Here is a 22,132-nt window from a genome sequence, read left to right as displayed (position 1 = left end):
CCCTCCTCTCCTTCCATTTCTCCCTTTCTTCCTCCCTCCCTCCCTCCCTCCCTCCCTTTCCTCCCTCTCCTTCCTTCTTTCTTTCCTCTTCTGCCTTCCTCCCTTTCTTCCTCCCTTATTTCCTCCCTTCTGCCTTTCTTCTGCCCTCCCTTCCTTTCTTCCTCCCTTCTTTCCTCCCACTCTCTTCTTTCCTTCCCCTTCTACCTCCCTCCCTTCTTTACTCCCTCCCTTCTCTTCTTTCCCTTCTTCCTTCCATCTTTCCTTCCTTCTTTCTTTCCTTCTCTCCTCTCCATCCTACTTTCAGCCTCAACCTCCCCTATTCTTGGCGGCCACCAGATGGACCTCCAGGTGAGGACCTCGGCCGCTTTGCCCGGCGGAAAACGCAGCCACTGTGCCGGGCAGCGCAAGGCCGGCGCGGGCGGGCGGACGAGGAGGAGGAGGCGGCGCCGGCGTTGCTCCCGACCCGCCATCAGCCGCCCCTGCGCCGCCCGGCCGCCTCCAGCAGGGGCTGCGCTTGTGGAAAAGCGAAAGTGAGCAGCCAGCGAGGGCTGCCGGGAAAGGCGCGGCGTCGGCAGGAAGGGTGTGTGCCTATTTGGAGCAGAAGGCAGGCAGCAGGTCCTGGGAAGGCAGGTAGGGCCCGGGCGCCGGGGACCCGGGAGGGGTGGGAGAGTCTTGCGCCAACGAGCAACGGGCAGAGGAGTAGCGGGCAGTTTCCAGATTGCACGCAACTCCGTCGGGGATCCCACCCTTTCCCCTTGCGCGTTTTGCAAAACACACAGGAATAATAAACAGGCCTGCTGTTGCCTTTTCCACAGAGCGGTGGCTTTTCTCTGGCTGTTTTGTTCTCTGCGAAATAATTAAGCCACCGTGTCGCCAATAAAATCCCTAGGGATGAAGAGCTTCATATGGCCGTAGGAAATTTCCACACTACAGGATGTGGCTGTCGTCCCGTAGTGTGGAAATTCCCTGCATCAAATTCCTCTTTGGGGTGGGGTGTCTGTGTATGTGTGTGCTTATTTCGAATTTACTCACTAGTCCTCATGATCTGCCCCCACCCCCTTAGAAAAGCTCACAGTTCTGCTTTTGATCTAAACAGCCCCGTGGCTAAATGCACTGCTTAAATAATTACATCTTCCTGTGGAAAAGGGCTCCAGGTTTGGATTGGGTTTGCCAGAAGGGAGGGGGGGGGATATAGTCTCTACCATTGATTGACGTGCTTAGAAGAAATATTCAGCCAGAGGCAAGACTTGATGGAGATCAGTGGGTGGCAATTAAAAGGGATGAATATCAGGGTAATTAGGAGGAATTAGCACTATTGAGCATTGAAATGCTCTGTTTAGAATAATCTAAGTGATGGACGTATTCCTTACACAGAATGTTGTCCTGAGAAGGGGTTGGACTAGATGACCCCTTTTATCCCTTCCATTTTTATGTACAAAGGCATGTCACCCACTGCAAAAGCTCCAGGGAATGTACATTGCAGGCAGTCCTCTACTTATGACCTTAATGGAATTTTGGTTGCTAAGTAAGGCATAAGTGAGTTGTGCTACATTTCGTGACCTTTTTGCCCCGTTGTTAAGCAAATTACTGCAGTTCCTAAGTGAATCACGCTGTCATTAAGTGAATCTGGCTTCCCCCATTGTCTTCGCCAGAAGCCAGATGGGAAGGTGACATGCTGATCATATGACCTGGGGACCTGGCAACTGTCGGAAATACACGTCAGTTGCCAAGCACCCAAATTTTATTACATGACCATGAGGATACTCCAACGGTGTACTCCAAGTGTGAAAACCAGTCATAAATGATTTTTTTTCATTGCTGCTGTAACTTTGAACAGTCACTAAATGAATGGTTGTAAGTCAAGGACCACCTGTATTTTATGTAACATTAAACAGTCTAAAATAACTTTCAAAACAAGTTCTAGATTAGGGTTTCTCAACCTTGGTGATTTTTAAGATATGTGGACTTTGACTCCTAGAATTGTTAGCCATCGATGACCGTGCTGGCTGGGGAGATTCTGGGAGTTGAAGTCCACATCTTAAAAGGTTAGCAAGATGGAGAAACACTGCTCTTTGGTTAGGTGTTAGACCCAAGAATCTATTGTGTTAACAATTAACAAGTGCTCTTGTAGAATGGTGTTCTTCATCCAAGCATTGTGACTTTTGTCACAGTTTTATGTCAGGGTGTGTAATTGCCTGGAAGGTGTCGAAGGTGTGGCTGCCTTCAAAAGTGTTCTGGAAAGTTTAAATAATTCAGAGACAAACTTAGTTAAACAGACCTGAGGTGAAGATCACCCACCAGTCATGAAACAGCTGTATAACCTCCTTGCCCTGTCTTGGAGATGAATCCAGAAGTCAGCCATGAACTTCAAATCGCTGTAAGACTTAGAATTTGTATGTATGACCCTTTCATATTGACCAATCCAAAGTCCAGTTCCAAGCATCTCCACCATCTGAGAAGACTTTGGCAACTAAGGAAACACAAGCATGGCTGAGAAATCCTGGGAGTTGAAATCCAAAAATCTAAAAAAAATGCCAAATTTGGCGATAGAAATTTAGGAGCAATGGACAGACTCTGATCCACTCCAGATTTTGGTTGCTTGTTTTTTGTTTTTAAAAATTGGGTTACTTCAGCTCTGAGGATTTAGGAGACTTGCCTAAGTAGCAGAACCCAAAAGTTGCCCGGTTTGTGATCTATAAGGAGATTCTCTGGATTAGGTGCCTTTCAGGTGTGTTGGAGTTTGTGACCACTCATCTTTTGACCTCTATCTCCAGTTTGTGTAGAAACTGGGAGTGGACGTAGCACATCTGGGGAGCACCAGGTTAAGGAAGGTGTTGTGTTCATAGAAACAAGCAGCTTCAGCTACACCAGGGATTTCCCAATCTTGACAACTTCCATGTGTGGACTGTGTGACATTCCAGGAGATAGAACCCATATATTTGGAAGTTGCCAAAACCTCTGGGTTGGAGCAAGTTCAATGACCAATTTAGTTGTCATCAGTGGCTTCAGTAGATTCATCAAGAATTCTTCATCCATAAGAACTACTGTATTTTTCAGATTATGACACACCTTTCCCCCCCCCCTCAAAAGAACGTGGAAATGTTGGTGCGTCTTATACATTGAATACAGCCATTTTTGGCCTCCTGAAGCCCTGCCCCTGCATCTCATTTTTGCAGAAAACGTGCCGTTTTTTGCAAAAACAAAGGCATTTTTGCCTTCCCTCAGCAGCACTCTGCAGGCTTCAGCAGGGCTGGGGGAAGGAAAAAACGCCTCCATTTTTGCAAAAAATGGCCCATTTTCTGTCTTTTTTTTGCAAAAATGGCATCTTTGCTTTCCCCCAGCCCTACTGAAGCCTGCAGAGTGCTGCTGGGGGCCGTGGAGGATAAAACCTTTTTTTTTACTTACCTCTTTGAAATCTTGGTGCGTCTTATACACCAGTGCATCTTATAGTCCAAAAAAATGCAGTATTTGGTATCTCCAGCATGGATCTTTTCATAAATTAATTTGTGATACTGGGAAAGAATGTGAGATTTTCGGCATGCGGAATTGGTGTTCTATCATCAAGTCACAGTTGTTCCTGTTCTTTTGGTGCTGGGTCCAACGTTGGACTGATTTTAAGGAATCTGTTTTGCATTGCAAGCTTGGCTGTAGATTTAATCAGGTAGTTCATTGAATAGATTCCTAGTTCTGAAGGGGTTTAATTTGAGTGGGGGGAAGATTAGTTGCAAAGGGGTGTAGCGTATTTTAATTCTGGGTGAGGATGAAAAAACTTCTAGTTCTGGAATGAAGTATTGGCCATCTCCCCCTATCCACCAACATCTGGAGGGCTTCATATTGCTCCACCCTAATGCAAGCAGGATGTATCTCAATACAGGAAATGGAAAGGCCTGATATGAAATAAGATATGAAGCAAGAGGAGCAAAGATAATTTGAGGACTGGAGGCTAAAACATATGAAAAGCAGTTGTAGGAACTGGGTATGTCTAGTTTAATGAAAAGAAGGACTAGGGGAGACATAATAGCAGTGTTCCAATATCTCAGGGGCTGCCACTAAGAAGAGGGGGGTCAACTTATTCTCCAAGGCAAGACAAGAAGCAATGGATGGAAACTACCATATTTTTCAGCGCATAAGACACACCTTCAAAGAGAGTGAAAATTTGGGTGCCTCTTATACACTTGAATACAGCATTTCTGGCCTCCCAAAACCCCACCCCGCATATCCAGTTTTTTTGCAAAAATGGACAGCAGAGTATTTGGGAAGCCTGCAAAGTGCTCCTGGGGACTTGGGAGGACAAAAACGAGCAAAAAATGGGCCCATTTTTCACAAAAACAGGGCTGTTTTTGCCCTCTCAAGCCCCCAGAAGCACTCTGCAGGCTTTCCAAACTTTTCACGCCCCTTTTTTTGTAAAAAATGGATTGGTTTTTGCTCGGTTTTCTGCCCTCCTCAGGCCCCAGGAGCGTGACCTGTCAAAACCACGCTCGACTAAACCTCGTCCGACTAAACCGCGTCGCTGACGTCATCAACAGGGCGACAACAGCCAGCGCGGAGAAAGAAGGGCACTTTAAATAGCGCTTTGAAAGCAAGCCGATTCAACTTAAGGTAAGGGTTAGCTTTAGGGTTAGGTTAAGGGTTAGGTTAAGGGTTAGGTTTAGGGTTAGGTTAAGGGTTAGGTTTAGGTTAGGTTAAGGGTTAGGGTTAGGTTTAGAATTAGGTTAAGGGTTAGGGTTAGGTTAAGGATTAGGTTTAGGGGGGTTAGGGTTAGGTTTAGGGGTTAATTTTAGGTTTAGGGTTTACACTGTGCTTCTGTCTCCACGCTGTTGTCGCCCTGTTGATGACGTCAGCGACGCAGTTTAGTCGGGCGCAGTTTAGTCGAGCGCAGTTTTGTCGGTGAACCCCCCCCAGGAGCACTCTACAAGCCTCTCAGACTCTGCATGCCCTTTTTCACAAAAAATGAGGCGTGCAGAGAGTTTGGGAGGCCTGCGGAGTGCTCCTGGGGACCGGGGAGAGCAAAAACCTATTTTTTTAATTTACCTCTTCAAAATCTTGGTGCGTCTTATACTCCAGTATGTCTTATAGTCCGAAAAATACAGTAACCAAGGAGGGAACCAATCTAGAAATAAAGAGAAATAGCCTGACAGTGAGAACAATGAATCAGTTGAACAGCTTGCCTTCAGAAGTTACAGGTGCTCCCACACTGGAGATTTTTAAGAAGAGATTGGATTGGACACTCATTTGTCTGAAATGGTATAAGGTTTCCTGATTAGCAGCGGGTTGGACTAGAAGACCTCCAAGGTCCCTTCTAGCCCTGCTATTCTGAAATCTCAGTTTCCTGTTCTTTTCCAGACTCTCTAGGCGTGAAGATGTTCTTTACTTGTGGCCCCAATGAAGCCATGGTTGTCTCGGGTAAGTGCTCCATTTCCTGTTCCTTTTTCTTAGCTTTCTTATCTGATTGGATCAGCCTTCAGGGCGGCCACAAAATTTGGCAGTAAGCCTTTGCTCAAGCTAGCTATGATTTCTTTCAGATTGCTCTGATCCAGAATGCATGGATCACGTTGCACGTTCAACCGTCTTTCGGCTGTTGAGACGTACTTGGCACTTCGGGATTTCATTTGGATACACCGTTTTCTCCTCTTTTTTTTAACTATTCAGTGCTTTTATTTTATTTACTTATTGGAATTTGTCAAACAAAAACAAGAACAAAAATAAGGGAATAAAAATACAATGACAGGGACGATAGGCAGGTTAGTGCACTTATGCATGCTCCCTTTACTGACCACTTAAGTATGATGTAAGGTCAATTTGTGACTGAAACTGTGAAAATTTGTAACTGAGACAACAGAGTCAGGTAGGGCATTCCAGACTTTGATAACTCTATTACAGAAATCATATTTTTTTCCAGTCAAGTTTAGAAGGATTTACATAGAGTTTAAGGTGGTTGTTAGTGCGCGTATTATTACGATTAAAATAAAAGTCATTTACAGGTAAAACATTACTACATATAATTTTGTATGTAGTATCTAGATCTGACCACATGCAACGCAGTTCTGTTACCCAAACTGAGAATTTCGAGCCTAAACATGTACAACCAGATTGCGTTGTTTCTTGTAATCTTATTTCTCTATGTCATATAATACATGTTGGCATATACATAATTTTGTACTTATTTATTTGTCATGTTTATGTAAAGTGACACAGTGGCTCAGTGGCTAAGAAGCTGAGCTTGTTGATCAGAAAGGTCGGCAATTTGACGAATTCGAATCCCTAGCGCCGCATAACGGAGTGAGCTCCCGTTACTTGTCCCAGCTTCTGCCAACCTAGCAATTGAAAAGCACGTAAAAATGCAAGTAGAAAAATAGGGACCACCTTTGGTGGGAAGGTAACAGCGTTCCATGCGCCTTCGGCATTTAGTCATGCCGCCCACATGACCACGGAGACGTCTTTGGACAGCCCTGGCTCTTCGGCTTTGTAACAGAGATGAGCACCGCCCCCTAGAGTCAGGAACGACTAGCACATATGTGCGAGGGGAACCTTTACCTTTATGTAGTGTAAATTTGGAAGTGGTGACCCTTTTAAGAGCTATATGCAATGAAATTTCATTTTTAATGTATGCCAATTAGCGGACATTCAAAGTGGCAATAAAGTTATTCTAAATCTTAAAAGTTCCCAAGTTTGGACAGCCCTTCATTAATTTTTCTTCATTTTCCCAAATAAATGATCAGTTTCTGTAACTGCTAAACAGTTTTCTGTTGGGGTCTTTTTGCTTTTTGTTATCAGTTATCCAAAACTAAAAAAGGAACAATTGACCGAGGGATCTGATTGACTGGACTAATCGAGAGATCTGATTGGCCTGGTCAGATTCTGCATTGTTTTATCTTTTTCCACAGGTTTCTGCCGCAGCCCCCCAGTGATGATTGCTGGGGGCCGGGTATTTGTGGTACCGTGTATACAACAGATCCAGAGGTAAGTCTTTCTGTGGAGATTTTATTTAAAGATACCCAGGATCTCACCAAGGTTGGGCCAGTCTTGTAAATGAGCAATAGTATCCTGTTGGTTTTGTTTCAGTTGCCCATCCAAGTACTAACCAAGGTGGACCCTGTTTAGCTTCCAAGATCAGCCAGGGTTCGTAGGGTGCTGAGGCATTCAACCACATTGGTGTCCTTCAGACATTAACCTTATATGGTGCTGTGGATTACAAGTGAAATACAAGTTCGCCCTATTTGCCCTCATTGTGTTAATTGATACAAACCCAGGGTGACACGTTTGTTAGATCTGAAACTTCATGGATGTGTGTATGTTTTTGGGTATGATTGTAACCCTTTTCTTTCCACTCTGACAGGATCTCACTTAACACACTGACCCTGAATGTGAAGAGTGAGAAAGTTTACACCCGGCATGGAGTCCCCATTTCAGTCACTGGCATCGCACAGGTAATATTTTTATTCAGCAGTACTCTGAAGGCTACTGTGTGAATATCAAAACTCTTGAAGGCAGGACAGGAAACAATGGATGGAAACTAATCAAGGAGAGAAGCAACCTAGAACTAAGGAGAAATTTCCTGACAGAACAATCAGCCGGTGGAACGGTTTGCTTTCAGAAGCTGTAGGTGGAGCACCACTGGAGGCTTTTAGGAAAAGACTGGAGAGCCATTTGTGTAGAATGGTATAGGGTTTCCTGCTTGAACAAGGGGTTGGACTAGAAGACCTCCAAGGTCCCTTCCAACTCTGTTGTTCTGTTCTGTTCTGAGAAGCAACCTAACCCCTGGGGAAAAGCAGACTACAATCCCAACTGAATTCGTTTCGTTTTCTTATTCCTCTAGTGCAGTGTTTCTCAACCTTGGCAACTTGAAGATGTCTGGACTTCAACTCCCAGAATTCGCTGGCTGGGGAATTCTGGGAGTTGAAGTCCGGACATCTTCAAGTTGCCAAGGTTGAGAAACACTGCTCTAGTGGATTTTAGGTAATGTTTTGGGCCATCCTTGAAATGATGTATTATCTTCACACTTGCTTCCTTGTGCAAAATGCATCCAAAGGGGCCTCAGTTGTGCCCAGCGTTGAAATCACAGAATACAGGTAGTCCTCAAATTACGAAAAATAGTAATAGAGGCTTGCCCATCATGGCTGTAAATCAGGGCAGTCGTAGGGTGGGTTGGTTCTGTGCCTGATCCAATTTTACCAGCTTTTTTGTGGTGGTTAAGCGAATCACCACGGTTGTTGAACCATTTGTTTGCTATGGCTGTGGTTTTTCCAAAAACCTGGAGTATATGCCGGGTTGGGAAACGTTGTAAACTGATCATATGAATGCGGGATGTCATAGTTGTGGCCGGGTTGCCAAGCAGCTGAAGTGCAGTCACCTGACTGGGGGAAGAGATATGGGGGGGCAACCTTCAGAACTTCGAATCCTGATTTTAAGTACAGGTAGACCTCACGATTCATTTAGTGACCATTCAAAGTTACAACGGCACTGAAAAAGTGACTTATGACCTGTTTTCACGCTTATAACCATTGCAGCATTCCCATGGTCACGTGATCAAAATCCAGCTCCTTGGCAACTGGGTTCATATTTATGACGGTTGGACTGTCCCAGGATTGTGTGATCCCCTTTAGCGACCTTCTGACAAGCAAAGTCAATAGGGAAGCCAAATTCCCTTAACAGCCGTGCTACTAACTTAACGACGACAGGGATTCACTTTTACAACCGTGGCAAGAAAGGTCGTAAGATGGGGCAAAACTCACTTAACAGTTGTTTCACTTAGCAACATACGTTTTGGACTCAGTTGTGGTCATATGTCCTGTATACATCCAAACTAGACCGTGTTGTTTCTCTGTGTCCGTGATGGCGAACCCGTGGCATGTATGCCACAGGTGGCACGTGGAGCCCTCTCTGCAGGCACACGAGCCTCAGCTCAGTTCCACAGCGCATGCGCACAGCCCTCGCACCGGCCAGCTGATTTTCATTTTTCTCTGCAGTGGTGGGTTGCAGGCGGTACGCCCCTATACAGGCATACCAGTTCCTGCTGGGAGAACCAGGTACCGTTCCAGTATGGTGCTCCGGAGGGCCCGCCTGCCCGCCTTCGCTCCTTACCAGTATTTGAAGTTTTCGGGGCTTACACGCACATTACCTACGGCACCTGTGTGATGCTCCACTGAGCAGCTGGGGTGTTGCGGAGGCATTGCAGGCAGTAAACACGCATGCGTGTGCTGTGCGCATTCATGTGGTGGACACCCGGCCCTGTTGCAATTGTACCAGTTGCAATGGGATCTGGACCCCACCACTGGGTCTCTGCTACGTATGCGGGAGATGTGTGCACATGCATGGGGGGAGGGGCAGCACGCCCTCCCCGCGTCCTGTTTTTGGTCTCAGGAAGCTTCAGGGAGGCCTTCTACGCCCAAAACGGGGAATGGGCGGGTTGCACATCCATACATGGAAACAGAGGAAGTGTGGGGGAGTCACACGCATGCGCAGGGGCGGTGTGCCTGGGGGGATTGCGTGCGCTTTGCATTATGGGTGTTGGCACTCGACGACAAAAAGGTTAGCCATCACCGCTCTATGTCACATAATATATTTGGGTGTATGCATAATTTTGTATTTGTTCATTTATGTTGTCGTGTTTATGTAGTGTATATTGGAGGTGGTGATCCTTTGAGAGCTGGATGCAATGAAATTTAATTTTAATTTATGCCGATTAGTGTACATTCAAAGTGACAGTAAAGTTATTCTAAGTCGAAAGTTATTCTAAGTCTTCTAAGTTAAGGATTATCTGTAACCCCAAAACAGATCTGTCAGAACTTCGAATGGTTGCTAAGAGACTAGTAAGTCAACCACTATCTGTTGAATGTTGGGGGGACCTTAAGAGGTCTTCAACCTCCAACCCAGGGCAGAATTATCATAATTCTGAAAAATGAAACTTTGCTAGATTTGATTTGGTGGAACTCTCTTTGGGGACAGAGAGGACACTCGCTAGTTGCTTACAGAAGAAACCTCCTTAGTCTGACAAACCCCATATGGGGAGGGGAGGGAGATCAGCTATGAGCAGGAAGTGCTTCCCACCCTTTCTACTTTCACTTTAATCTACACCATCTTTCCCACCTAGGTGAAGATCCAGGGCCAGAACAAGGAGATGCTGGCAGCTGCTTGTCAAATGTTCCTGGGCAAGTCTGAAGCAGAAATTACACACATTGCTCTGGAGACCCTGGAAGGGCATCAGAGAGCCATCATGGCCCATATGACAGTAGAGGTAAGTAAGGCTGCTTGTGGAAATGTATGTGTGCGTGCAAGATATTATCGCTGGTTGAAGAACGGGTGAGGTGTGGGGGAAACGAATGAAGGAGAAAAGTAACCTAGAACTAAAGAGAAATTTCTGGAAAGTAAGAACAGTTAACCAGTGGAACAGCTTGTCTCCAGAAGTTGGGTGTGCTCCATCACTGGAGGTTTTTAAGAAGAGATTGGGCAGACATTTGCCTAAAGTGGTACTATAGGGTCTCCTGCTAGAACGGGGGGCGAGACTAGAAGACCTCCAAGGTCCCTTCCAACTCTGTTATTCTGTTATCCTTAAAAGCTTAGATGTTTTCTCTTCAGTTGTGTGCACCGGGCTGTTACTTTAATGTAGCTTTTCACCAGTTTGGCATCCAATTGAATTGAATCAGGGGTATCCGATAAGAGGGGGTCAAAAAGGTTGTGGCAGCCACAACCGTGTAACCCCTTTTTTTCACAAGACACATTGACAAGGGATGGGCTTTGGATGCCGTGGTTGTGACCATATGCTTGTGTCAGGGTTCCAAGCAACACCCCCAACAAAAAGAAACTCCAAGGCTTGAAATTCCTCAATGTTCCATTTTATTAGAGATGTCATATTGGCACATCTGGGAAAACCCGAATCTGAAAGATTCCAGGTTTTCCCCACCCAAATGAAAGTCCAAACCCCTGCCCAGCACCCACATGTCCATCACATGGCCCAATCAGGCACCGTCCCAACTGGAGATGCCTCCCAGTCACGCCACTCCAGGTGCAGGGCGAGATGTCCTTGACTCTCTGAGAAAGGAATGTTGTTATGACTATATATCTCCCATACTCCATATAATCCCCCCCTCCCATTTTCCCACAACACAAAATGAGGCAGGCCTGAAGGCCCAATGCCAAAGATGGCTTCCAGGCCTAACAATCTGTTTCTTAGTTAAGGGAACCAACTTTGTCTGAGGACACTTACAGGTAAAAAGATGGCTGCCAGGCCTGACAGGTTGTCCATTTTAATCTGCTCCCTGCAGACAATCCAGCACTCAATTATGATTTCATTAGCCATGGGACAGTGGGGCCTTGGAGTCCAATCCCCATGGAGAGGATTCAGTGAAGAAGGTCTGTTTTGAGATTTCACAAACAAAGAGGCTCTAGGATAAAAAGAGTGTATGCTGCTTCTATCATCATCTATCATGGGGCTGCCCTTGAAGAGCATCTGGAGACTTCAGCTAGTCCAGAATGCGGCCGCGCGAGTGATCGTGGGCGCACCACGGTTCGCCCACATAACACCAATCCTCCGCGAGCTGCACTGGCTACCTGTCGATCTCCGGGTGCACTTCAAGGTCCTACTCACCACCTATAAAGCGCTCCATGGTAGTGGATCTGGCTATTTGAGAGACCGCCTTCTGCCAATTACCTCCCTGCGTCCCATCAGATCGCATAGAGTTGGCCTCCTCCGTATTCCATCCGCCAGTCAGTGCCGACTGGCGACTACTCGGAGGAGAGCCTTCTCTGTTGCAGCTCCGACACTATGGAACAATCTCCCCGTGGAGATTCGTACCCTCACCACCGTCCAGGCCTTCCGCACAGCCCTCAAGAACTGGCTAGCCCGTCAGGCCTGGGGCTAAGTCTATTTTCGCCCCTCCCGAATGTTGAGTGAATGTTGAGTTTTATTGTTTAATTTACTTTTGTTCACATTTCTTTTTGCACTGTCCTACACTCCCTTTCCTTTGTGATTGTAAGCCGCCCTGAGTCCCCTCAGGGAAAAGGGCGGCCTATAAATGTTCAATAAATCCAAATCTAAATCCAAATCATCTATCATCATTAATGACCCCATAATCCCTTGCGGGGTGGAGTCTGGGTAACTGAATGGAGCTGAGTATTTACTGGCCAGATGCAGAGGTTTGTTCAGCGGATATATTCTCACTGTGCCCAAAGAGAGAAATATCTGCCTCTACCTTGGCTCAAACTCCTGATTGTGAGGTGAGAGCGCCACCTCCTGGCCACCCCACCACTCTAGCTGATGCTGTTTCTGTATGGTCTTAAAAACTGGTTAACATACTCTTTTTTATATATAATTTATTTTATTTTATTTTAATACAAACCATCCATCTTCCATTAAACAGTGTGTCGTCTGGGTACAAGATCTTGTGTAATAACAATTAAAATTTACAACTGTACTCATTATTTATCTGCTCATGACCTAATACTGATATACATAACACATCTGATTCTATAACAATCCTCTTCTTAACTTATTTAGTTCTATTAATATGTTTTCTATATTTCACTAATCTACTTTCATTTCTAACTTTCATATTTGTACTCTAACCATTGGTAGAGTAGTTTCCATATACTATAATTTTCAGTTTGCTCTTTCCCTTTAATTGCAAGTGTTAACCTATTCATTTCTGCACATTCTAATATTTTCCTAAGCACATTCTCATCCTTAGGAATCTCTTCACTTTTCCAGTGTTGTGCAAATACAATCCTGGCAGTTGTTATTATATGAATAATATTAAAATAAACATTTTCTTTACGTTTCTGGTAAAATCCCTTGCAAAAATATTGTGAACAGAATCTGTGCTTGGTACTGACCTTTCTGTTTGTTAAACAGGAAATCTACAAGGACCGTCAGAAGTTTTCTGAGCAGGTCTTCAAAGTGGCCTCGTCTGACCTGGTCAACATGGGGATCAGTGTGGTCAGTTATACCCTCAAGGATATTCACGATGACCAGGTGCACACATGTGCTGTCTTGTATTGATGCCAACCATTGTCAGTGAGAATGTTCAACCATAGAGATATCTAAGGCAAGAGATTACCAAGGATGCCTTATCCAAAATCTTTCAGCAATAGGAACGTAAAATCAGCATCAACCTGTCCCAACACCAAATAGAATTGCTTGATTGGGTTTTTTTTCTTGCTAATGGAAAAATGATACAAGGTTCTTTCTCATACTGACGATCAAGTTTTGGGCTGAACATATTTATTGACTGACTGGCCAATAACCCGGCGTTGCCCAGGTATTTATTTATAGGGGGGAAATGTCTGGACCAAACGTAATTTCTAATGTTGGATTTTCCCCCTTACCAGGGGGAACCCCCTTATGGAGTACTGTGAAGCCTGCAACTTCTCGCTGAGCCCTGATTTCGGCGACAATTTAATTAGTTAAAAATGTTTTCCCTGTGCCCCCAGAAGCGTAATTTCTAATGTTAGATTTTCCCCCTTACCAGAGGAAACTCCCTTATGGAGTGCTGTGAAGCTGTTACCATGGCAACTCCACTGTGCTGTACAGTAGAAGCCATTTTAAGGCAGTACAGTAGAAGACCTTTTAAGGTACAACAGGCTGTATCTTAACAGAACGCACATCCTGAGGGGTGTTAGGGGTATCTTACCCCCATAGTATTTGTCTCCAGAGAGTAAGTCATCTGTGTATCAAGTTTGGTTAGTTTCCTGGGCTTAACACGTGTTTTGTTGTTGCAACCATCATTTGCACATTGTTTCTCCCAGGATATTTTAAGGTAGCATACCTATTACTCTCTCCCTATTTTTCTCCACATCAACCTTATGAGATAGGTTCGGCTGAGAGAGAATGATTAATTCAAAGTGTTTCGGGGGAAACTGGGTTTCCTCGCCTGGGACAGGATTAGAGCCTGTCCATTCTGCAACTGTTCAGTCATCCAAGGGAAAAAAACAAATCAGAATTCAGACATTACCAGATTTTGTTTGCACAGTGAGTATTTTCTGGATTGCTTTTCCTGACCATCACCTTCCCCTCTGGTCAATTGTAGGATTATCTTCATTCTCTGGGAAAAGCCCGAACTGCTCAGGTACAGAAGGATGCCAGGATTGGAGAAGCCGAAGCCAAGAGGGATGCTGGCATCAGGGTGAGCTCTTGGGCAATGGTGGAATTGAGATGGCCTTTCCCTGTGCGACTATCTACCTGGTTTCAGAGATGGCTGCAGGCTTTGAAGGAAAGATTGGGCAGCCATTTCTCTGGCATGGAATAAGGTCTCCTGGGTTGGACGAGAACCGTGATGACGAACCTATGGCATGTGTGCCACAGGAGGCACATCCGGGCATGCGAGGCATCACCCCAGCTCAGCTCCACCATTCTCGTGCATGCACCTCCCGCTGGCCACCTGATTTTTGCGTCTCTGCTACACATGTGCAGGGAACAGGGCACATGTGGGAGTCTTGGGTGGGGGAATGAGTGCATGGGCGGGGGGGGGGGTCATGCACGCATGCGTGGGGAAAGGAGGGAGCGCGGTAGTGTGTGGTACACCCCACCCCTGCGGTCCGTTTTTGGTCCCAGGAGGCTGCAGGGAGTTCTACTAGGCCCAAAGAGGGCACGGGGGGGGGGGGGGGTCGTGCATGCACAGGGCGCAGGAGAGGTGTCACACACACATTGGATTATGGGTGCAGGCATGCACGCTGTTGCATGAGCGCTTTCAGCACATGATGACAAAAAGGCTAGCCATCACTGGACTAGAAGACCTCCAATCATGCTACGATTCTAAGCCCGTACAGATCTGGATATTAATTGGATGGGAGACCACTTGGAAACCCCAAAGCTGTGGGAAGGAAGGCCATGACTGTCCAACGATTTCCCAGTCGTATCAACCACCCAAATAGACTTTCCCATAAACTCACCAGAAGTCAAAACTTGAGGATCTTTTAAAAGTCAAAACTTCTTTGGGGCTCATGGCTTTTGCACTACCGCTGAGCTCTTCCCTCTCTTTTCCCGTTGGGCTCTGCCCCTGAGTTCTCCCATTTTCCCCCTCTAGGAAGCCAAGGCCAAGCAAGAGAAATTGTCGGCCCAGTTTTTGAACGATATTGAGATGGCCAAAGCCCACCGAGATTTCGAGCTGAAGAAGGCTACTTACGACATCGAGGTGAACACGCGGAAAGCAGAATCAGACTTGGCCTATCAGCTCCAGGTGAGCCACCCGCCACGCAGCCAGTCAAGGGGGATCAGCAGAGGGCAGAGGCAGAATAAGTTGTAGACTATTTTGTTCTCAAATGAAACGTGCGGGAAAAATGTTTGTGATTCCTGCTCACATCCTTCGTTTAGAGCAGGGTTCTCCAACCTTGGCAATTTTAAGATTTGTGGACTTCAATTCCCAGAATTCCCCAGCCAGCAGGGGGAAGATTTGCGATGGGGAAGACTTAGAGCTGATGATTATGCCCTAGACCTGTGGACTTCAACTCCCTCTGGGAGTTGAAGTCCACAAGTCTTAAAGTTGCCAAGGTTGGACAACCCTGATCTAGAGCATTATCAGCCGCTCTAAATTTGCCGGATGTTGACATATTGAGCCATGAACGAGCTCCACCGGGGAGTTTCTGAATCCTTTGGGGTGTTTTCCTGTCTCCTTCACGCAGGTGGCGGTGACCAAGCAGAAGATTGAAGAGGAGAAAATGCAGGTCTTGGTGGTGGAGCGAACTCAGCAGATTCAGATCCAGGAGCAGGAGATGATCCGTAAAGAACGGGAGCTGGAGGCCCAGATCAAGAAACCAGCCGAAGCAGAACGTTACCGGTTGGAGAAATTAGCCGAGGCTGAAAGGTACGAGCATTAGACTCCCCTATTCCACTCTTTTTCCTTCCTATCCAGAATCTGCTCCTATCCCCCTCTTTTTCCTTCCTATCCAGAATCTGCTGTTACTCACCACGGAAGAACACTAATGAGTGAACTGATGCTGGCTATACTCTTTTTTTTTTCCATAGAAAATTATTTTAATACAAACAAAATCCATTTTCCATTAAACAGTGTGTCATCTGGGTACAAATATCTTGTGCAATAACAATTAGAATTTACAACCACATTCATTATTTATCTGACTTAACACTGATATACTGTACATATCTGAATCTATAACAATCCTCTTCTTAACTTATTTAATTCTATTAATATATTTTGTATATTTCACTAACCTACTTTCATTTCTAACTTTCATATTTGTACTCTAACCATCGGTGGAATAGTTCCCATATGATATAATATTCAGTTTGCTCCTTCCCTTTAATTGCAAGTGTTAACCTATTCATTTCTGCACATTCTAATATTTTCCTAATCACCTTCTCCTCCGTAGGAATCTCTTCACTTTTCCAGTGTTGTGCAAATACAATCCTAGCTGCTGTTATTATATGGATAATCAAATATACATTTTCTTGGCTCTACTTCTTTAGAGTACAGGTGGTCTTCGGCTTATGACCACAAAAAGTGAGGCCAAAATTTTATTTGCTAAGTGAATTTTGCTCCATTTTACGACCTTTCTTGCCACAATTGTTAAGTGAACCATTACAATTGTTAAGTTAGTCACACGGTTGTTCGGTGAATCTGGTTTCCCCATTGACTTTGCTTGTCAGAAGGTTGCAGAAGCTAATCACGTGATCCATTCCCAAGGTACTGCAAACGTCATAAATAAGAGTCAGTTACCAAACATCTGAATTTTGATCACGGGGATGCTGCAACCATTGTTAAGTGTAGAAAAATGGTCGTAAGTCACTTTTTTCAGTGCTCTCATAACCCTGAACTGGTGTAAGTCAAGGACTACCTCTAAAGCTGAAGGGTCAAATAATGGAATGAATCTCCACAAAAATAATACAGATGATCCTTGAGTTATGACCATAATGGAACCTGTCTGGTCATTAAGCAAACCAGTGGTTTGCAACAGGGGGCTGTTTTTGCCAAAAGCCCCAAGTAAATTCCAATTTTGGGGGCAAAACTGGGTATAATGCAGTCAGGTGACCACAGGACACTGCAAACTGCTATAAATGTAACATGAATGCTGCATGCCAGTGGCAATGGGCAACTGTCAGAATTTCAAATCCGGGTCGTAGGTACCCCACAGGTAGGTCTGTCCAAGCTTCAAACGGCCACTAAGCGACTGGTCATAAGTTGAGGACTGCCATACTCCCCACCCACATGCGATGCATAATCTGAAAGCGTAGAATCCAAAAATATCTCGTCATACAAGGCGCTGATGTGTCTGGGCTGTGCAGAGAGCTGCCCTGTGGCAAAAAACATGCTTGCACTGCACCATTTGGGAATTTGTTTTAGGATGGTTTGCATGGCTGAATGCTTAATTTTCAGTCACGCATCTCAGGATTCGTGCCCAGCAGTGCAGTCTGTAGCATTGTTTTGAGTGAATGTGAAGGATGTGTCCTTTTGTTTTATTTTTATAGTCTTTTGTATGTATAATTAGTTTAGTTTACTTACTTTATTGTAATTGCACCTTGTACAACGAAATTAAATGCGATCTTCAGTGTACGATAACAGTTCGGGTTATGGTTGTTAAGGAATCATGTGCAGTCATTAAGCACAACATCAGGTGTTGGCTGGTTTCCCCATTGACCTGACTTATTGGAAGCTGGCAGTGAAATGTACACTGAAAGTTTTTGCACTCTGCAGACCTCCCAAAAATGGCCTGTTTTTTGCAAAAACAGGCCCATTTTTGTCCCAAAAAGGGGTATGAATAGCCTTTAGGAGGCTTATAGAGTGCTCCTGGGGCTGGGGGGGGTGTGAAAATGAGCAAACAATTGCCCCTTTTTCACTCATTTTGCCCTCTCCAGCCCCCAGGAGCACTCTGGAAGACTCCTAAAGGCTATGCACGGCCATTTTTCCAAAGGGGGTGGGGTTTCGGGAGGCCAAAAATGCTGTATTCATTGTATAAGATGCCCCCAGTTTTTCATCCTCTTTTTGAGGGGGGAAAGGTGTGTCTTATGCTCTGAAAAATACGGTATTCCATTCAATCCCTGGTCTTCCCCTCCATTTTGGGAAGCCAAAAGTGGCCTTTGAACGTTGGATGCTGGGCAGACCATGTCCCTGTTTTCTTCCCAAACAGGTGTCAGCTCATCATGCAGGCCGAGGCAGAGGCAGAAGCCATCCGGGTGAGCCATTTCTTCTTCTCCACTACCTCATGGGAACGAAGAGCAGGAAGAGGTAGATGAGAAATTAGCTTATCCCGAAATCCCGTTTCCGTTTTTAGGTGAAGGGCGAGGCCCAGGCGTACGCAGTTGAGGCCAAAGCCCGGGCTGACGCTGAGCAGATGTCGAAGAAGGCAGAAGCTTTTAAGCAGTATCAAGAGGTTGCCATGGTGGACATGCTTTTGGAGAAGCTTCCAGAGGTAAGCACGCCCTCCTCACGTAATCCCAAGGAGAAAAGAAGGGAGATAAAGGTCCCAAAGATGCTTTTTTTCCTCTGGAGGCAACTAGGCTTTCTTGTTTTTCCCCTTTTGAAGAGGTTTCGCTTCTCATCCAAAAAGCTTCTTCAGTTTTGACAGGATAGAGGGGAATGGACAGATTAATATTCCTTGCAGACAGCTGGTCATTTGCATCTTTTTAGAGGGTCGTTGAAGCACTTGGTGGTTTATCTGTATTTTAAGTGGTGCTCCTGGTTCCTGTAGTCTGCAATTTTTCCTCTGGAAATCCATTCCTACTCCCACACCATTTAAAGGATGTTCATCCCAAATTGTATACCTAAAAATCTGAGGACACAGATAAACCTCCAAGTGCTTCAATGAGCCTCTAAAAGGATGCAAATGACCAGCTATCTGCAAGAAATATAAATCCTTCCATTCCCCCACCATCCTGATGCAGTAATGGCTGCTTGCAATTGCCATCATAAGGTGAGGACTAACTGTACAGGACAGTCCGTCACTTATGGCCACAATTGAGGCCAAAAGTTCTGTTGCCAAGCAAGACAGTTGTTAAGTGAATTTTGCCCCGTTTTACAACCTTTCTCACCACTGTTTGTTAAGTGAATCGCTGCAGTTGTTCACTTAGCAACACGGTTGTTAAATGAATCTGGTTTCCCCATTGACTTTGGTGGTTAGAAGGTCACAAAAGGTAATCACATGACCCCTGGGACACTGCAACCGTCATAAGTATGAACCAGTTGCCAAGCATCTGGATTTTGATCAGGTGACCATGGAGATGCTACAACCGTGGTAAGAAACAGTCATCAGTCTGTTTTTTCAGTGGCGTTGTAAGTTCAAAAGGTCACTAAATGTAAGTCAGCGGCTACCTGTAATTTGGGAAAACCAGATGTGGCCTGCCATTTGATTGGTGGATACGGTTGTGGGCCGCAGGTCTTTTGCAGATATCCTTAATCTAAATCGGGTGTCAAATTCAAGGCCCCCAGGCCAGATCTGGCCCACACGATGCTTAGATGTGGCCTGCAAGGCCGCCCTGGAAACATCAAAGGACCGGCCCGCACTGCCTCTGCTGCACACGCCCCCCCCCCAAGCTTTGTTTTCGCTGGGAGAGGGGCTAGCAAAACAAACTAAAAACAAAAGAAGAAATGTTTCCCCTTTTGCATTTGAGCATGCAAGAAGGGCCAGGAAAGGAGAAAGGGAAAGAGGAAAGACAAAGAGAAAGATGGGAAGAGCGCAAGGAAGGAAAAATAAGAAAAGAGGAGAAGGAAGAAGAAAGTAGAATGGAGAGGGCAGGAAAAAGAAAGGAGGGAAGGGAAGGGAGGAAGGAGATTATAATGAGAGTGAGGAAGGGTCTGAGGGAAGTCCTGCCTTAGCACTTGGCCACCACTGGTGCACCAACGACACAAGTGACATCGAGCTGGCCACACCTGGCCACGCCCCCCCCAGCTCCCCCAGTATCAAACACAACCCTGATTCGGTCCTCAGTGAAATTGAGTTAGACACCCTGGTCTAAATGGTACCTTTGATGGTAATAATATTTTGCTTATATATGCTACTAGCCGATACAACAATGTTGCCCGGGTATTTATTTATAGGGGGGAAATGTCCGGACCAAATATAATTTCTAATGTTGAATTTTCCCCCCTTATGAGAGAGAGCCCCCTTGTGGAGTATTGTGAAGCTGTTACCATGACAACTCCACTGTGCTGTACAATAGAAGCCATTTTACGACAGTACAGTAGAAGCCATTTTAAGGCACAACAGGCTGTATCTTAACAGAACACACGCCCCGAGGGGTTTTAGAGGTGTCTTACCCCTCACAGTATTTGTTTCCAGAGAGTGAGTCATCTGTGTACCAAGCTTGGTTGAAATTGCTTGAGGGGTTCCAGAGTTATGCTGGAACATACACATACACAGCCATTTTAGATGATTGATTGATAGATAGATAGATAGATAGATAGATAGATAGATAGATGATAGATAGATAGATGATAGATAGATAGATAGATAGATAGATAGATAGATAGATAGATAGATAGATAGATAGATAGATAGATAGATAGATAGAAAGAAAAGTTTTTAATTAGAATTTTCCCTATTTTTTCCACACAACAACCTTATAAGGTAGGTTGGTCAGAGAGAGAAGCCCAAAGTCATTTCTACCACTCTCCTGCTCCTGAACAGGTAGGGACTTGAACTGCAGTCTCTATCCAAGCTTGCTATCCTAATCATTGGGCTACCCTCTGTCTTCGCCTTCCCTTCACAGATGGCCGAAGAGATCAGCAAACCGTTGGCTTCCGTGAGTAAGATCACCATGGTGTCGAGCGGGAATGGAGATGTGGGTGCCGCGAAGATGACCGGGGAAGTGCTGGAAATCATGAATAAGCTGCCTGACGCTGTTGAGAAACTGACCGGTGTTAGCATCTCTCAGGTATCGCTCAAGCTGCGGGGAAAAAAGGGGTGGAGCAAATATTCTCAGTAGCAACTAGCTAGAGTAAATAAGTAGTTACCTATCCTGACTTCCATTCCATGCTTAAGTAGAACACAAAATAGCAAGAGCACTTAGACTTATATATCACTTTACAGTGCTTTTACAGCCCTCTCTAAGCAGTTTACAGAGTCAGCCTCTTGCCCCCAACAATCTGGGTCCTCATTTTACCCACTTCGGAAGGATGGAAGTCTCAATCAACCTTGAGCCTGGTGAAATTCAAACTGCCAAATTGCAGGCAGTCGGCAGTCAGCGGAAGTAGCCTGCAGTACTGCACTCCAACCACCGCACCACCGCGGCGCTCATGCATATTTCAGTGGGGAATATAGTCTCTGTGTTCGTGGGAGTGATGACTGAATTTTAATGTTTTGGGGTGGGCGGTGTCTCTCCAGCAGATGAATCAGAAGAAACCAGGACGGATGAACTGACGGCTCAGAAGGACAAAGGAAAAGTCTTCTTGAGAGTTGAACACCCATGAATCCTCATCAATGTGCACCCATATTTAGCGTTCCTCCTACCGGTGCCCTCCTGTGAATGCCGAACCTTTGTTATGGACAAGATTGTTGCATGCCGATCAGTATCAGCAAATGCTGAGGTCTTGTTACTCTGCTGTAGCACCGTGATATAGCTGGTGATGTCGCAGGTCTACCCTGTCCCCACAATGTGTCGCAGTGTGGACCTGTGTATACTGATTTCCACCGTCACTTGTAAAACAGGATCCCGTTGTTCCTTTCCTTGATGCTGTTTTTGCTGCCTGAGCACTACTGGTCGCTAAATCCTTTTCCTATAAGCAAGCTGTCCTCAAGGATTCTAGCAATGATTCTAGTTCTAAAAAGGCTGGGAAGACTAGAAGAACAGAGTAAGAAGGAAGGTTGAAACCTAAAATCTGTTGTTGTTGTTGTTGTTTTAAAGGGTGGCTTTGTTTCAGGGATTTCTGCCAAGGTGGGGTAATTTAGGGTTTTGTTCAGTCATTTCCCTAAAGAGTTGCCACCTGTGTACAGAGAGGGGTTTGGTTTTACAGCCCTTATCTAACCTAGTGATGTGTGGGCAGGCCAGTTCTCTTTTTCTAAACCAAGGGTGGGGGACAATGGCTCCTTTTAGGACTTGTGGACTTCAACTCCCAGAATTCCTCAGCCAGCCATGCTGAACTCTGGGAGTTCAGGGATTCTGGGAGTTGAAGTCCACAAGTCCTAAAAGGGGGCATCGTTTCCCCACCCCTTATCTAACCCTTCCCAACTTGCTTGATATATCAACATC

At 45.4% G+C, this 22,132-nt stretch overlaps 2 protein-coding genes across 4 annotated transcripts in view; one reads left to right on the top strand and one right to left on the bottom strand.

Annotated features, from left to right (window-relative positions):
- The window catches only part of LOC116503304 (zinc-binding protein A33-like), a 902,198-nt gene that overhangs the window by 396,130 nt on the left and 483,936 nt on the right, over positions 1-22,132 (bottom strand). The window lies entirely within an intron of this gene.
- LOC116503310 (flotillin-1-like) lies at positions 521-21,632 on the top strand. 3 transcript variants are annotated; one of them, XM_032209637.1, is made up of 13 exons: positions 521-630; positions 5,344-5,403; positions 6,885-6,960; positions 7,337-7,427; positions 10,091-10,234; positions 12,848-12,967; positions 14,022-14,117; positions 15,018-15,170; positions 15,613-15,794; positions 18,076-18,121; positions 18,220-18,357; positions 20,654-20,818; positions 21,268-21,632. In XM_032209637.1, the coding sequence occupies exons 2-13, from the start codon at positions 5,361-5,363 to the stop codon at positions 21,301-21,303; spliced, it is 1,290 nt and encodes a 429-aa protein (XP_032065528.1). In that variant the 5' UTR covers positions 521-630; positions 5,344-5,360; the 3' UTR covers positions 21,304-21,632. The 3 variants fall into 3 exon arrangements, with proteins under 3 accessions (XP_032065528.1, XP_032065527.1, XP_032065526.1); XM_032209636.1 differs by having other exon boundaries at positions 552-630; positions 21,271-21,632; XM_032209635.1 differs by lacking the exon at positions 521-630 and adding an exon at positions 4,560-4,599.

The sequence above is a fragment of the Thamnophis elegans genome, chromosome 2, assembly GCF_009769535.1.
Source record: "Thamnophis elegans isolate rThaEle1 chromosome 2, rThaEle1.pri, whole genome shotgun sequence".
Classification (NCBI taxonomy): Eukaryota; Metazoa; Chordata; class Lepidosauria; order Squamata; family Colubridae; genus Thamnophis; species Thamnophis elegans.
The sequence above is the reverse complement of the archived record's forward strand: the minus strand, read 5'-3'. Positions and strand labels throughout refer to the sequence as shown.

Bases quoted from the DNA above. Each gene is read 5' to 3' on its own strand.
- LOC116503310 (XM_032209637.1), top strand. From the start codon at position 5,361: ATGTTCTTTACTTGTGGCCCCAATGAAGCCATGGTTGTCTCGG. The intron at 5,404-6,884 runs GTAAGTGCTCCA...CTTTTTCCACAG, and splicing joins TGAAGCCATGGTTGTCTCGG to GTTTCTGCCGCAGCCCCCCA. The intron at 14,118-15,017 runs GTGAGCTCTTGG...TTCCCCCTCTAG, and splicing joins AGAGGGATGCTGGCATCAGG to GAAGCCAAGGCCAAGCAAGA.